The 17,757-nt window shown below is 42.0% G+C and overlaps 1 protein-coding gene across 1 annotated transcript; it reads right to left on the minus strand.

The window, feature by feature from the left end:
- Positions 1 to 339: 339 nt before the first annotated feature.
- Positions 340 to 16,696, minus strand: slc17a6a (solute carrier family 17 member 6a). Its single transcript, XM_058075145.2, has 12 exons — positions 16,157 to 16,696; positions 14,910 to 15,165; positions 14,690 to 14,808; positions 11,108 to 11,222; positions 9,064 to 9,151; positions 8,840 to 8,926; positions 7,325 to 7,467; positions 7,101 to 7,250; positions 5,414 to 5,546; positions 5,230 to 5,340; positions 5,028 to 5,155; positions 340 to 3,467 (listed from the first exon to the last, which is right to left on the minus strand). The coding sequence occupies exons 1-12, from the start codon at positions 16,240 to 16,242 to the stop codon at positions 3,138 to 3,140; spliced, it is 1,746 nt and encodes a 581-aa protein (XP_057931128.1). The 5' UTR covers positions 16,243 to 16,696; the 3' UTR covers positions 340 to 3,137.
- Positions 16,697 to 17,757: the final 1,061 nt, after the last annotated feature.

Genomic DNA, 17,757 nt, shown 5'->3' on the forward strand with positions numbered 1-17,757 from the left:
GTCTTAAGTAACACATCTGACAACAATTTGATGCAGGGCTGCTATGATAATAATTAAAAATTGACTTTTGTTCTATAATTTCACATTTCAAAGCAGATTGTTTCCACATTATACAACAGACAATGATTGTTGTTGTGATGTAAACTCCAGTCATCCCATTAACATTGCTGTTCCTCTCTCCTTTTACCAATTACCAAGGGACACTCCAATACTCTCCTTTTGGACCCCCGAGACCTCGGCTATTGATTTACTAATGTGAAATGTGGAGCGAATGTGCGATGCAGCACACTGATTGGAAAAGGTCCTTAACCGGTTTGCTTACTAAACACCTGAAGAATGATTACACAGATGACAGAAGCATCACTTTGGGTTGGATTTTTATAGAAATTGAGCATTTTTTTTATATATCACTTTTCAACATCAACATACCTCTTTGTTCAACACAATATTTGATCCATAAAATCACATTTATCTGTATACATCAAATTCAGGCACAACGCCATAATAATATCTTTTGGTCATCTTCAACATTCTTAAATATTCATATATTTTAAACATTCTTGCAGATTTCATACAGCAAATACGGGGCGGGGATTTGGGGTGGGTGGGGGGGGGCATAGCAAATAAATTCAAGTGGAAGAGCCTTTTATGAAAAGTAGCTTGGGTGAGAACAAGCAGGAAACACCAAGGTAGTTGCCCACACACAGTACTGCATTCCTCACTGTCAAAAGTCGGCACCATGAGCACTAAAAGCTGTAATCTCGGGACAACTAGTAAATGTTTAAAAACACACATCTTATTGTTGAGCATCACATGACTCCAAAACAATAACGGGTAGATACAGCAAGCAAGTGTTACGTTACAAAAACAGAACATGGTGGTGGGTAGCAGCCGTTACACAGGATTTATTGCAGAGCACACCAAACTTGGATGAACCACCGCCCACTTGAAGGCTTTGGATTTGTCTCACATTGCCGTCTGATTTTGGAGAGGTCTTTTCTCATCTATCAAGCAAGATGCTGAATGAGGACGATGCCGCATCTCAACATTGATCAGAGCGAAGTCATGCAACAAACACACACCACGATCGTAAGGCTGCGTTCACACTTGTGGTTCAGTACGATTCAGTTTTGCACCAGAAATTTTAAAAAGTGGAGCACATTTTGGTGCGATTCAAACTGATGTTTTTGCCTAGTAAAGAAATATGAATTTGATTGGGACACGCATACACTATTATGTGACATAACTCAAATATTCTAAACCAAAATGCAGTCTTCCAGGTTGGTTATTTTTATTCATTCATTCATTCATTTTCTACCGCTTATCCTCACAAGGGTTGCAGGGGGTGCTGGAGCCTATCCCAGCTGTCTTCGGGCGAGAGGCGGGGTACACCCTGGACTGGTCGCCAGCCAATCACAGGGCACATATAGACAAACAACCATTCACACTCACATTCATACCTATGGACAATTTGGAGTCGCCAATTAACCTAGCATGTTTTTGGAATGTGGGAGGAAACCGGAGTACCCGGAGAAAACCCACGCATGCACAGGGAGAACATGCAAACTCCACACAGAGATGGCCGAGGGTGGAATTGAACCCTGATCTCCTAGCTGTGAGGTCTGCACGCTAACCACTTGATCGCCGTGCAGCCCAGTTATTTTTATTAATTCATTCATTTTCTACCACTTATCCTCACTAGGGTTGTGGGCATGCTGGAGCCTATCCCAGCTGTCTTCGGGCGATAGGCCGGCTACACCCTGGACTGGTCGCCAGCCAATCACAGGGCACATATAGACAAACAACCATTCACACTCACATTCATACCTATGGACAATTTGGAGTCGCCCGGTTATTTTTATTCATTCATTCATTCATTAATTTTCTACCGCTTATCCTCACGAGGGTTGCGGGGGATGCTGGAGCCTATCCCAGCTGTCTTCGGGCGAGAGGCCGGGTACACCCTGGACTGGTCGCCAGCCAATCACAGGGCACATATAGACAAACAACCATTCACACTCACATTCATACCTATGGACAATTTGGAGTCGCCAATTAACCTAGCATGTTTTTGGAATGTGGGAGGAAACCGGAGTACCCGGAGAAAACCCACGCATGCACGGGGAGAACATGCAAACTCCACACAGAGATCCCCACACCGAGATCTGTGCGCTAACCACTCGACCTCCGTGCAGCCCGGTTATTTTTATATTCAGTTATATTAATAAGCTTGGATTTCCTTCTAAAAAATACTTATAAAGATTGCACTCGTCACACAGATGGATAGAGCGGACAATTGAACAGCATTTCCAACATCCCAAACATGACAAGTGTAAACGCGCCCTAAGGTTCACTCGCCCTAGAGAGTATTACCGGCCTCGCTTGAGGATAAAGAGGAGACCTTTTTTTTTTTTTTTTTTTTTTGCAAGCAGACATCTCCCTGAAAAGGTACTGTCCATGAAAAATATGGCCTTTTTATATCAATGATACACACAGATCAACGACCCAAATCCACGATAGTCTCACAGAAACAGTATACAGGTATATACAGTACATAAAACACAATATAATCGGATTTTTAGAATTCTTCTACTAATTTCAGTGCAATCAGAGATAGAGACCTTGTGTGACGGTCTACTGCAGTGTAATGTAAACCAGTGCTTCTCAAATAGTGGGACGGGCCACCCTCTCCCCTCAACCCGGGGTTGGGGGGCATTAACTGAGAGACAGGGAGTACTTTCACCTGCTTACATGTAAGGTACTCAGCATGCATTTGACTCTTGAATACACTTTTACGCCATCTTGTTTCATTTTCCTGCTTTTTGAGTTCCGTTTGTACAGTACAGATAAATAAGTTTCTCAATTGTATTTCAAATCAGGGGAGCAAAAACATTTCTGTCCCCTGATAGAAAATAATTGAGAAATTGATGATGTTTGCGCGCCAAAGAACTTTACAACATATGCCTGCAGCTTGCATTGCAACTTCTCTACGCTGAATATAGATGTGATGATGGATGTATGGAATCTTCTTTACAACGGCTGTTGGACACTAGAGCAGCCTTACAACTAGAATTCACAGAATGGATTCATCTATCTAATGTTAAATTGTGCAATTGTTGATTATGCAAACATCTGCTTTAAGAGTAGCCTCGCTCCGAGTACATCTTCCCAGCCGGTTCCTGAACATACTCTTCCGTCTTATCCCAGTCCTGCACCCAACCTCCATTGAGCTGCGCCGTGGCTCCATAGCTTTTAGCCGGGCCGCCCATAGCGCCGTAACCCTGCGTGATGTCACCTGTCTCTTCGGCCAGCTCGTCCTCATCAATGAAGCCACACTTCTCCTCGCTGGTCTCCTCCGGGTCGGCCCATGGTTGTTTTTCTCCAGAGGCGAAGATCCCGTAGAAGACCACGCCCCCGTAATGCACCAGGGAGGCAATCAGGAAGACATACTGCCACTCCTCCCGGGTCTGGGATTGGAAATAGTAGTTAGGTCCTTTCAAATAATACCCAACATTTTGTGCAAAAAAGTAATGCACTATTTGAGTTTATTTTTACCTCTTCTAAATCCATTTAGTTAATTTTGTGTCCAGATCTTGTTAGTCCACTAACATGAGGGCTGAGTAAAAGGCAGTGACGCAGCCACCAAGAGGTCTTGGGGTAGAACGGTCCCTTCCCATGTACTACAGTCATTCCCTCAATGTTGTGGAATTACAGTGGTACTAATTCATTCCAAAAGGTTCAACAAAAACCGATCCAAAGGTACTGTTCCCCACTTCCACGCAAAGTTGAAGAAACGCGTCAGCCAAGACAGCCCCTCAACATCTAGACCATTGAGAAATTCAGAGCGACACTCGTCCACCCCCTGGAGCATTTTGACCACTCCAGATACTTCTACCGAAGGTTCGTCAGTGGGATTGAGAAGTATTCCTTCCACCGATTGACTACATCTTCAATTGAGGTCAGTAAGCCCTGGTCCCCACTGTAAACAGTCTAAACAGACCGGGAACTCCTTCCCCTTTCTGAGGCACCCTCCTAAAGTCATGCTCCATGGCCTCACCGAATTCCTAGCAGCGTTGTTCAGCGTTATGCAGCAATACGCTGCACTCTGTTGTGTATGTGTATCACAGTGTTTACATTGAGGGATGACAACAACTGTGAATTAGAGTGTCTACAAAAATGATGCAGACTAGGTAATTATTTGGGTTGTAACAACAAAAATATGCCCCAATTCCCCTATGCGTATATTCCATTGTTTCCTGTCACAGACATTGCTATTAGATAACTTTATAATGCTATAATGTGGAAACGGAAGCGGCCAGGATGAAACGGCTTTGTGTGTATAGTGTACACTTCAGCAAGGGCTTAAAACATAGACATAGACTTTCTTTATTGTCATTGCACAATAACACAGCCGTGAAATTGCCAACGAAATGTTGTTAAATATAAATAAGGTATAAATAATAAATAATAAATAATAAATAATAAATAATAAATAATAAATAATAAATAATAAATAATAAATAATAAATAATAAATAATAAATAATAAATAATAAATAATAAATAATAAATAATAAATAATAAATAATAAATAATAAATAATAAATAATAAATAATAAATAAATTACATCAAATATTAACAACAATGTACAGCGTAAACCGTAATTTGTACAAATAATTTAAATAATTTTGAATAAATAATAATCATTTAAAGTTTTGGTTGTGCGTGTGGGCAGGTAGAGGGGCTTATTTGGCATTGAGCAGTCTGATGGCCAGGGGGGAAGTAGCTGTCTCTAAACCTGGTTGTTCTACAGCGGATGCTGCAGAGCCTTCTTCCCAATGGCAGGCGAGAAAAAAATCATTATTAAAGTTTAACAATTGATTTGTTACATATATATTAACTTTTAAAATTTCTGAAATAACAGATTCAAAACCCCCAAAAAGTACAACAGAAGAGGTCATCATGAACTTTGAGCATTCCAAAAGTAAACATTGAGTATTCTGATCACAAGAACAACAATGACTCACCTTATTCTTCGTCATGGCCCCCACGATTAGAGGGCACACCATCCCTGACAGGGTGCCAACTCCATTGGAGATGCCCATCAGGATGCTAGCATAGCGTGGAGCGATGTCTAAATGGTTGACATTGAAACCTGCACCCAACAAAGCATAAGTTGATGTTGACAGTTTTCATGTATAATACAAACAAAGTTTTTTCAAGCCTCACCTGATATTGCAAAGCCGCTAAAGCCCACCGCCAGCACCAAGAAGGAGATGGCCATCCCCTTACTGTGAGAGTAACCCACTACCAGTAGGAGTGTGGCCTCCATACCGAAACCTAAAAAAACATGCAAAGTGAACTGCTGCACATTGTTTTGACTTTAGTGTTGCATACATACACACAAACTCACCTCCACAGTTCATGATCTTGCGAACCATCGTGGTGGACATGATGTTGTGTGTACGCAGGTAGTCAGCCAACTGGCCCCCTAAGGGTACTATGATGGTCATGACCAAGTGGGGGAGTGCTGACAAGAGTCCAACCTGGGAATTACATGTGAAAGCGACAAGTATGAATCTGTCAGTGTGTATTCACATGTTTGTGTGTGTGTGTGTGTGTGTGTACCAACTCTGGGCTAACGTCTGGCTCATATATCACCCTCTGTAATCACACACTCTTCTACTGAACCAGAATCACAACTGCCAGGCAAGCTTGATTGATGTTTCACTCTCACGAGGGAGAAAAGATGATTCCGTTTGAAGATGACACATTCGCTGATCAGAACATGACAAATCTCACAAGCAATTCAACCCCAAATTTGACCCTGATTGTTTCAGTTTTAGCAGCATCGGTTCTGCATTGGAATCTCAGCTAATACCTGTGAAGATTGCATGTTCTGAGTGTCGGTGGTTATTTTTACTACTCCACTCAGCACGCTGCCTTTGTCTCATCCACTTGACTTTGTCCGATATGTTTCATTAGCAAGACAAAGTGGGTCTCCATGCTCTGGCTTCTCCTTAGCACCACCAGTAGCTATATTCATACATTCATTCATTTTCTACCGCTTATCCTACGTGCTGGAGCCTATCCCAGCTGTCTTTGGGCGGGTACACCTTGGACTGTTCGCCAGCCAATCACAGGGCACATATAGACAAACAACCAATCACACTCACATTCATACCTATGGACAATTTGGAGTCGCCAGTTAACCTAGCATTAACCTGATCCTATCCATCCTGGTCACTCCCAATGAGAACCTCAGCATCCTCATCTCTCAATGTATTATATACTGTATATACAAAATATATTAAGTGTGTGTAGAAGGCATAATAAATGCCATAACTGTCATGCAAGTGTAAAAAGAAGTTAATCACAAACACAATGTTAAATGTTAAAGCATCACAAACTTTGTTAGGAAGTGATTCTTTTAACACCCCTTGTTTGTCTGGTCCTTCTCTTGGAAATTCATTCATTCATTCATTCATTCATTCATTTTCTACCTCTTATCCTCACTAGAGTTGTGGGCGTGCTGGAGCCTATCCCAGCTGTCTTCGGGCAGGGTACACTCTGGACTGGTCGCCAGCCAATCACAGGGCACATATAGACAAACAACCATTCACACTCACATTCATACCTATGGACAATTTGGAGTCGCCAATTAACCTAGCATGTTTTTGGAATGTGGGAGGAAACCGGAGTACCCGGAGAAAACCCACGCATGCACCGGGAGAACATGCAAACTCCACACAGAGATGGCCGAGGGTGGAATCGAACTTGGGTGTCCTAGCTGTGGGTCCTGCGCGCAAACCACTCGACCAATGTGCAGCCACCAATAGCCATAATTACAGACAAAATGCTTTGTAGTGGATGCATGACAAGAGGCTAGGGGAGGACTACTAGGCTTAAATTGGACTTTCTGTTTCAGGCTGGCACTTTAGGTTTGGGCTCAAACCTGCACTTTCTGCCTTGAAAGGGGGTACATTGCAGAAACAGAAATTGACAACAGAACAGAATCAGAGTGATTTGATGCTGCGTGCATGTGACATGGAAGCGATACACATTGTACCGTTACAACTTGTACAACTTGATTTACTTACCTTGCTTATTTCAAAGCCAAACACCTCTTCAAAGTATGCGGGCTGACTGATGAGTAGCAGATAAAACGTCCAGCTTCTGCAGAAATTGGCCACAATAATTGCATAGACGGGCATGGAGGAGAAGAACTTCCTCCAGGGGGTCTTGAATTTCTGATAAACATAAAATAATCTTTCATAAAGAAACTTGATGTTGTGAAGGGATGAATGAATGTTGGAGGGCTGACCTCCATGGCTCCCATCAGCTGGGCGCTTTCACCGATGCTCTCTTCGATGTAACGGCGTTCCTCCTCAGTAATGGTCGGGTGCTCGGCCGGACTCTCGAAGGAGACCAGGATCCAGAACATGTACCAGATTAAGCCAAAGGTTCCTGTGAGAGTGAATGTGTACAAACTCATCAATTATTGTTTCATTGTCTCTTGTACTTTATACACTTTATACTACACTATAATATCAGGATGACAAGAAAACAACCAATCTGTAATTTGTGCAAAGAGAAATCTCTTTTGGTGCAAATCCGTATTTAAAAAAGGGATGACTAACAATGGAAGGGTTCGCTAGACCCCAGAATTAAAAATGGTACATTCCCGTCATAATGTTAGCTATGTTAGTGTCACAAACGTTTGTGTCCACCCCGCTCCTCAATGTTACGTTGTTGTATGCAATATGTGGCATGTACAGTGGTGTGAAAAAGTGTCTGCCCCCTTCTGGATTTCTTTTTTTGTCACCCTTAAATGTTTCAGATCATCAAACTAATTCATGTATTAGTCGATGACAACACAACCGTTTTCAAATGAAACCTTTGAAAGCCCTTTCTAAAGCTCTGGGACTTCAGCAAACTACAGTGAGAGCAATTATCCACAAACTATTTTAGAAATTATCCACAAAATATGTGTTGAACCAACCAAAATTACCCCAACGACTCATCCAAGAGGCCACAACAACATCCAAGAACTTGCCTCAGTTGCCTCAAAAGTGGAACTGTTTGGAAGGCGTGTGTCTCATTACATCTGGCGTCAAAGAAACTCCGCATTTCAGTAAAAAAAACATCATGCAGTAAAATGTGGTGGTGGTAGTGTGATTGTCCTGGGCTGTTTTGCTGCTTCAAGACCAGGAAAACTTGATGAATGAAATGATGAAGTGATGAATGGAACCATGAATTCTGCTGTCTACCAAAAAAAATCCCGAAGACCATCTGTTTGTGACCGCAAACTGAAACCAACTTGGGTTCTGCAGCAGGACAATGATCCAAGACACACTAGCAAGCCGATCTGTGAATGGCTGATGAGAAACAAAATGAAAGACTAGTCAAAGTCCTGACTTGAATCGTATGGAGATGTTGTGGCATGGCCTTAAAAAGGCAGTTCATGCTGGAAAAGCCTCCCAATGTGGCTGAACTACAACAATTCTGCAAAGATGAGTGGAACAAAATGCCTCCACAGCGCTATGAGAGACACATTGCAAGTTACCACAAATGCTAAGGGTGGCCCTACCAGTTCTTAAGTTTAGGGGGTAATCACTTTTCACACAAGGTTATGTAGGTTTTGGATTTGTTTTGTCCCTTAATAATAATCTTCATTGCAAAAATGACGATTAATGTTGTGGAACAGTAAGAATGACAGACAGCACCTACAGTATGCAATGACATAAATTCATTGTATTTCTTGTTACTGGTCTCCACGTTGAAGACACTGTGGTGTGCAAGTTCAACAATGAGATCCCGAGATGAGACGTTTACTTACCATACACATAGAAGACAGACGACCACCCAGTGTACTGGACCAAGATTCCAGCCAGAGGCATGGCTATGACAGCCCCAGCGTAGGACCCTACACAGGACAAACACTATGACCCAGCAGAATATGATCCTCGCCTGGTGGCGTTAACACATTTAAGAGCAACATTGTATTTACAATTACAATCCAACTGGAGATCATTTACAGACGAGTAAAAAAAAAAAAAGTACCACAGAAAGAGAGGGTTGCCAGACGACTTCGCTCCAGTGGAGGAGCCCATTTACTCCAGATCCCATGACAGGCTGGATAAGTCACTCCCTGCAAACGCAGGAGGAATCTTTTCAACATCTTCAACATGCTCCTGTATGTATATTATATATTTTGGGGTATTTTCAACGTGCAAACACTCACTGGACACTTTATTAGGTACACCTACAGAGTCTATAACACAGCAGTCGTTTCAACAAGTCAAACTTTCCAATTATATTAATGTTAAAGTGGGGTATTAATTTAACGTTATTGTTGCAGTAGTGTGTAGTGATGTACAAATTCTATACAGTTCTATATTACTAAAAACTCTTAACCAAGTATTATTGTCATTTGTCATTAGAAAAAAAACCTAGTACAGTAAAGTCTTGTTATATCGATATTCACGGGAGTCGGAAAAAGTACCGATATAACCGGACTATCCATATATCCGATCCTGCGCCGAACTGCATTAAAAGTGGGCAATAACGCACTTGACATTGTTCTATAGTATAGAACAATGTCGAGCAGCTTAAATCAATCTTTGCTTAAGGATTTCAATACCAAAAAAGAACACGGCGAACGGCTGCTTCCAGTCAACTTTATTTTTCACACTTCCACCACCAGAGCACAGCACACACACCGATTCCCGCACTTCCTGGTTCACAGGTCATGCTCAACCCGCCCCACATAGCTGGCCAAACACATGCCTGCAACAGAAGAACCAACTGCGTTCGTGGTTTCTCTCGTGTGTATAGATTCTATACAGGCTCCGTGTTCTTTTTTGGTATTGAAATCCTTAAGCAAAGATTGATTTAAGCTGCTTTTGTATCGATATAAGCAGACCAAATTGACTGGCGGGAGATGAAAAGGGCATCGTAGTAACCGGATTATCATAATAACTGAACTAAATCGTACTAACGGAACTAATTATATCATAAAAGACTAGAAATTTGCCGGGAAATGAAAATAGTATCTTAATAAGTAGTCATTCGTTTTAACCGATATCGATATAACAAGACTTTACTGTATGTGATCGGTATTGGTATCAGTATCGGTTAATTTCACTCATGGATTATCGGGATTGGTATGTTCTCTTCGTGTGTGCGTGGTCTCTGGTTACTCCCGTTTCCTCCCGCCTTCTAAAAAAGGTTAATGTCAACTCCAAATTGTCCATAGGTATGAATGTGAGTGTGAATGGTTGTTTGTCTATATGTGCCCTGTGATTGGCTGGCGACCAGTCCAGGGTGTACCCTGGAGCTGGGATAGGCTCCAGCATACCACCGGAACACTAATGAGGATAAGTGACACAGGATGGATATATATATAAATAATGTATATATAAACATTATGAATGCAAGTATGTAAGGGATGTAATCTGATAATAAATACAATATTGCATCAATGTAAGGGTGCAAAGAAACAAATTGTAGCGACACAACGGTAGCTGCCCTCTCTAATGCAGTCTAATAGGTGAGGTGTGAGTCAGTGCAAATTCAAACTGCCACTTGATGAAAAAAAATCATTAAATCTTCATTAGTCGCTAAGTGGCATACAATCAACTATTGATAGACACAAATTGCTGCAGCTTGCAAAGGGAGAGAGGCTGATATGCTAATTTTTCTTGCAGTAATATGTGCGTGGCGTATCGCTGTTTCTGTCTCATGGTCACGAGGCGCCATTGAAGCGACAGTATGCAGCCAAACAAAATAACAAAAGAGCATAACCTTCAGTTTATAATAGCATGTGAATCTTTCTATTGAGACGGCTGTATGGAGTGTTTTGGAGCAGTGCACGAGCCCTGCTATTCACGCTGTGTTTATTGACCACTCTGACAACTGTATGGACTATCATAAGAGGATCCGTCCATAATGGAGACAAATAGAGGAGGAGAAAAAAAAACATAATTAAGCACAAAATGTCAGCGCTCTCATCAGGGGCAGTGCCCGGCTTTCACACTTGTGATAATGAGGTGTTTTTGAGCTATGCTGAAGGTCAAGCTGTGATAGGTAAAGCCTGCATCAGTACCTCCACCAAGCCTTGTAATATCCTCACAAAGATGACACATCCGTAGTGCACACGGGCGGCAGACGGGATGAACATGTTCAGGGTAGATGTCAGCACAATGGCAGCCCCAAAAACCCTGCATGAACAAAAACATCATCATCAAACACATCAAATGTGGCACAGTTGCAGTGAAACACTCGGAGGGTGAGGAGCCACATTTGAGGGAGAAATACACGTCTAGGGGACCAGCGTTCAATTCCACCCTTGGCCATCTCTGTGTGGAGTTTGTATGCTCTTCCCATGCATGCGTGGGTTTTCTCTGGTTTCCTCCCACATTCCCAAAACATGCTAGGTTAATTGGTGACTCCAAATTGTCCATAGGTATGAATGTGAGTGTGAATGGTTGTTTGTCTATATGTGCCCTGTGATTGGCTGGCGACCAGTCTCGAGTGTACCCCGCCTGAAGACAGCTGGGATAGGCTCCAGCATGCCCACAACTCTAGTGAGGATAAGCGGTAGAAAATGAATGAATGAATGAATGAATTTCCAAGAGAAGGACCAGACAAACAAGGGGTGTTAAAAGAATCACTTGCTAACAAAGTTTTTTGGTGTTTTAACATTTAACATTATGTTTGCGATTAACTTCTTTTTACACTTGCATGACAGTTATGGCATTTATTATGCTTTCTACACACGCTTAATGTATTTTGTATATACAGTATATGATAATACATTCAGAGATGAGGATGCTAAGGTTCTCATTGGGAGTGACCAGGATGGATAGGATCAGGAATGAGTACATCAGAGGGACATTACATGTTAGAGGCCTTGGAGATAAACTCAGAGAGACCAGACTGAGATGGTTGAGAGATAGTGAATATATTGGTAGAAGGATGCTGCCAGGTAGGACGCCTAGAGGAAGACCAAAGAGGAGGTTTATGGATGTAGTGAAGGAGGACATGAGGGTAGTTTGTGTGAGAGAAGACAGGGTTGGATGGAGGAGATTGGGCCAAACATTCTGAATATTTTTCATTGATTCATTTTCTACCGCTTATCCACATGAGGGTCACAGGGGTGCTGGAGCCTATCCCAGCTGTCTTCGGGGCAAGAGGCGGGATATACCCTGGACTGGTCGCCAACCAATCACAGGGCACATATAGACAAACAACCATTCACACTCACATTCATACCTATGGACAATTTGGAGTCGCCAATTAACCTAGCATGTTTTTGGAATGTGGGAGGAAACCGGAGTACCCGGAGAAAACCCACGCATGCACGGGGAGAACATGCAAACTCCACACAGAGATGGCCGAGGGTGGGCCCTCGGAATATTTTATTATTTAAAATAATTTTCGGCCAGTAATTCATTCATTGACTCATTTTCTACCGCTTGTAGATTACAACTTTTTTGTTAATATAATTAATTTAGTCTTGTAAAATTACTGTATAATTTTTATATAATTTGTCTTTCTTTCAATGAAAAAAATACAGTAAAATGGGCATATTTCAGACATAATGAGACATGGTGATTAATCATGATTAATTCCTCACGAGGGTTGCGGGGGTGCTGGAGCCTATCCCAGCTGTCTTGGGACAAGAGGCGGGGTACACCCTGGACTGGTCGCCAGCCAATCACAGGGCGCCTGTAAATAATTAAAAAAAAAAATTAAATTATTTTTTAGATATTGTGTTATTTATTACACAAATTAGCCTTGTCCCCTGTAACATAGTTGTTTTGTTGACATAGCATACCATATTGATGACAAAAAAAGGTTTAAATATATCAAAGTGGCCCCCATATCCTTCCTTTTTTTTTTGCATGGTCCTGTCTGGAAATAGTTTGGACACCCCTGGTTTAAGAGCATAAATCAGACATTGTCTTTCTTTCGCTGTCTTTCTGACACACACACACACACACAGTGGCGTTTGGAGCAGAAGGCGTCTGTGGGCTCAGCTGACTTGGCATCACAATATCCTTCTAACATTTGCATCTCATTTCAGATCCTCCACTCCAGAAGACTCCACACTATTTTGATGTTGCATGTACATTTGAGCCACATTTAACTCTTCTAAGGGATAAATGTGCTTAAATGAGCAGTACTCGTCATTGCTGTCACTTCTAGACACTCCATTTTGTATTATCTTGACACTCCTACATCCACACTTAGGCTTATCTCATCTCTTATCCTCCAATGTCCGTGTTGCTCTCTCCCAATTGTCCCTTCATTGAATTAGTCTTTGAAATCACGGGGCAGGGTGGAAATCATCCGACAATTATTACCCACAGCCACATTTCACACATGGTTTTGGCTGTGGTGCGGTCGCCATGCCGACATGTGAACATAAAGGATTAGACATGGTGTCTCCCATGGGAGCTCATTAACATGAGGAGGCACGCCTGGCGGGAATCAGCAAAAAATTCTATCAGCTGGGAGTTGGGTGGGTTTCCTCTACAACTCGACCTCACGTCCTCATGGTTGATGTGTACGCATTTTATTGTAGGACATTCACAAAGGCAATATTGGGTACACTTGCACAATCCCATGCAAGAAGCTGAATCCACAATGATGCTTTTACAAAGACAATTTTAAGGAGAGGTGTTCACTTTGGTGTGTTTTCTTATTATTTTATTGTTATTTTTATTGTTTTATTGTTATTTCATTAATTCATTCATATTCTACTGCTTATCCTCAGAGAGTCGCGGGGGTGCTGGAGCCTATCCCAGCTGTCTTTGGGCGAGAGGACTGGTCGCCAGCCAATCACAGGGCACATATAGACAAACAACCATTCACACTCACATTCATACCTATGGACTATTTGGAGTCGCCAATTAACCTAGCATGTTTTTGGAATGTGGGAGGAAACCGGAGTACCCAGAGAAAACCAATGCAAACTCCACACAGAGATGGCCAAGGGTGGAATTGAACTCGGGTCTTCTAGCTGTGAGGCCTCTGTGCTAACCACTCGACAACCGTGCAGCCATTGTGTCCTTTCATTTAACAAAAATACATAAAACATTCATTCATTTGTTCTACCGCTTTTTCCTCATGAGGGTCGCAGGGGGTGCTGGAGCCTATCCCAGCTGTCTTTGGGCGAGAGGCGGGGTACACCCTGGACTGGTCGCCAGCCAATCACAGGGCACATATAGACAAACAACCATTCACACTCACATTCATACCTATGGACACTTTGGAGTCACCAATTAACCTAGCATGTTTTTGGAATGTGGGAGGAAACCGGAACCCATGCAAACTCCACACAGAGATGGCCGAGGGTGGAATTGAACTTGGGTCTTCTAGCTGTCAGGCCTCTGTGCTAACCACTCGTCCACTGTGCAGCCATTGTGTCCTTTCATTTAACAAAAATATATAAAACATACACAATAAAATGTATTTTTAAATGCAGCAGCTTTAAAAAAAAACACATATCTTATATTTACAATTATTATTTTTTTATAATTGTCTTATTTATTAAAAGCATTTTTATTATTTTCAGTGATTGGCAGACGCTACCTACCTATACCTACTTATGATATTGCTCTTGTTTTGGATATTGATAGTTGTTCTTCATGCTGTACAATGTTTTTTGGAGCTGAATTACCTGTTGGCAGCCAGTCTGGAGGAAATATATCCTCCTGGAATTTGGGTGACGATGTAGCCCCAGAAGAAGGAGCCATGAATCATCCCCACAGTCTCAGGGTCCCAGTTGAATTTTGCTTTCTGGCAAAAAATAAAAATGAAAAATAAATATGAACGCATTTTCAAACACCTGCCTCCAAAGTGGAGGTTGGGGCGGGGTTTGTACCGAATATGACACACACCTCTAAAATGATGATCTTCCCGTTTTGGTGGACGGTGTGGTTGTTCACCATGCTCACGATGGCCACGCCCAAATTGCAGCGGATGCCGAAGGAGATGCAGAAACCGAGGCCACTGAGCACGGCGATGATGTACCTGCGAGGGAGTCCGAAACACGTACAGTCGCACAGGGGCCCCCTGCGGCCCTGGTCGGCCCGGGGCCGCCCATCCTCCGTCAGTTCGATGTTCTCACCTGTCTGCTGCCGCTTTTCCAACCGCCTGCGTGGGCCAGACAAATGATGCATCGGCAATGTGTTGGCAATAAATCCTCATTGTCATTTTTTTACCTTCGTGTAACCGCGTGAAATATAACAAATCATAATTTGCACCAATTTAACTCCTTTAATCATTTAATTTAGGAAAACAAACATAAGAAAAACACAAAAAGCTACATTTTTTCGTTTTAATTCCAAATCGCATTCATTTCACCTCAAGAAAAGGAAATGACCTTCATACCGCATTGCAGCAACATCACCATCACTGCATTTTTTTAAAAAACTATATTCTTTAAAATCTGCTCTAAAAATGCTGCTTTCACGTGCCGTTTCCTTTTGGAATAAATCTAAAAAATATATATTTTAAAATGAAGTAATTAAAGTGTAAACTTGCAGGCCTGTAATGGAAAAGTGGGCCTGCAAGGTTGAATCGAATTTTTTTTTCCACACCTTTTGAGTCACGTTTTTATTTTGCAGCTCGCAATCAACTGCGTTTATTTCTTTTTTTGCGCAATATTAAATATGCAGCATATTTGTGGTAATATAATCTTTTTTATACACATTTATTTTGAACTCCGCACTCAATAAAAGGTATATTATACTGTTCTGTGCTGATTGTTCGTTTATAACAAATCCACGGAAGGTGCATCCATTCTTTTGGTATCGATACAGATGATACAGACGCTAATAGATATCACGGCAGACTTTGTGTCACGACTGCTTGTGTTTCATTCATTATTAAAAACACGCACAGCTGCTGCTGGTGGTAGAAAAGGGGGTTGGCGGGGAGGGGGGTTGAGGGTTACAGGGGGAGGGGGGGCATCCTCATGGGAAATATGTGATCCTTAAATATTCGAACCACAGTGTGCAGATTTAACCCATAAAAGATATTTCCCACTTGGATTTGTATTCCATGGGAATTAATCCGTACCTTTTTATGAACACATTTCTTAATAATCCTTACAAAGAATTGCATAAATATGAATTGTTCTTACCTGTAAAGACTTCCAAGGGCCTTCCCTGCTATTTGTTTTAACCCCTCTTTAGAGGTAGGGATGGCTTTCTCATTGCCAGCCTCCATATCCAAAATTCTCACTGTACACTATTCTTGAAGAAATGCAAATATGTGCATATTTTTGCGTATAATCCAAATAATTCAAGTTTCTTTCAGCTCCAAAATGTCTTAAAGATCCAATAAGGCTTGGAAGAAGCAGATGTAGAAGATGCAGCAGGAAGACTCTCAGTGTGAAAAGACTGCTTCCACAGTCACAAAGCGGCGCTCCGTGAAGTCCGCTTTTGCCTTGCGCAGTCTTAATCCACGAACAGACATCTTTAAGATCCACTCGATGATAATAAAAAAAAAACAATATTAAAAAATACCACCGTGTAAAGTTCTCATGGAAGGATTTTGGAGAATGTGAAAAGAGATGGAGGAGGTCCAGGTTTGAGAGTGAAAGGATGGATTTCAGCACCACCGACAGAGACACACTGGTCCACCTGTCTGTAACTCCGCCCCCTCATGTTCGTTTCTTCAGGCACTATTCTCATCCTGCACTTACGTAACTGAAGAGAGAGGAGAAACGAGACCCTCATCTGATTGTAAAATATACACCCAAATGAGGTCCAGTGTGATCATTATTATCATGTTAAAGCAGAATTTATCATACATTACATTGTACACTGCAGGAATAGGTGCATACCATTCACTATAAGCCAGTGGTGTCCAAAGTGTGGGTTGAGAGACGTTTTTGTGCATGACCCCAAAGTGTGAAAACACAGCAAAAATTATCATGTAAAAGCAGAATTTATCATACATTACATTGTACACTGCAGGAATAGGTGCATACCATTCACTATAATAAGCCAGTGGTGTCCAAAGTGTGGGTCGAGAGATGTTTTTGTGCATGCCCCCAAAGTGTGAAAACACAACAAAAAGGCACAATGTAGCAAGAAACAGCTCAAATGTTGATACTGCACCTAATAATCATACAAAGCTGTCTTCAACTATATGAAACACTTTTTATAGTTGTTTTACGGAATGAAAAAATTGATAAAAAATTGCCCCCCCCCCCCCCCAGCATCCTTTCATTTTTCAGTATGCAGCCATCGGTGGGAAAATGTTTGGAAACACCTGTTATAACAGCTTGTGGAAATTGTTATTAAAAAGGCAAAGTCCTTGCTCAGCTGCACGGTGATCGAGTGGTTAGCGCGCAGACCTCACAGCTAGGAGACCCGATTTCAATTCCACCCTCGGCTATCTCTGTGTGGAGTTTGCATGTTCTCCCTGTGCATGTGTGGGTTTTCTCCGGGTACTCCGGTTTCCTCCCACATTCCAAAAACATGCTAGGTTAATTGGTGACTCCAAATTGTCCATAGGTATGAATGTGAGTGTGAATGGTTGTTTGTCTATATGTGTCCTGTGATTGGCTGGTGACCAATCCAGGGTGTACCCCGCCTCTCGCCTGAAGACAGCTGGGATAGGCTCCAGCACCCCCCACGACCCTTGTGGGGATAAGCGGTAAAAAATGAATATTACACAAGCACATTTCTGTCCAAATGTGTGCACTATTGATTGAAAACCATCAAGCCAAGACTT

This window comes from Doryrhamphus excisus, linkage group LG1, assembly GCF_037039965.1.
Source record: "Doryrhamphus excisus strain RoL-2023G ecotype Guam linkage group LG1, RoL_Dexc_Guam_v1.1, whole genome shotgun sequence".
Classification (NCBI taxonomy): Eukaryota; Metazoa; Chordata; class Actinopteri; order Syngnathiformes; family Syngnathidae; genus Doryrhamphus; species Doryrhamphus excisus.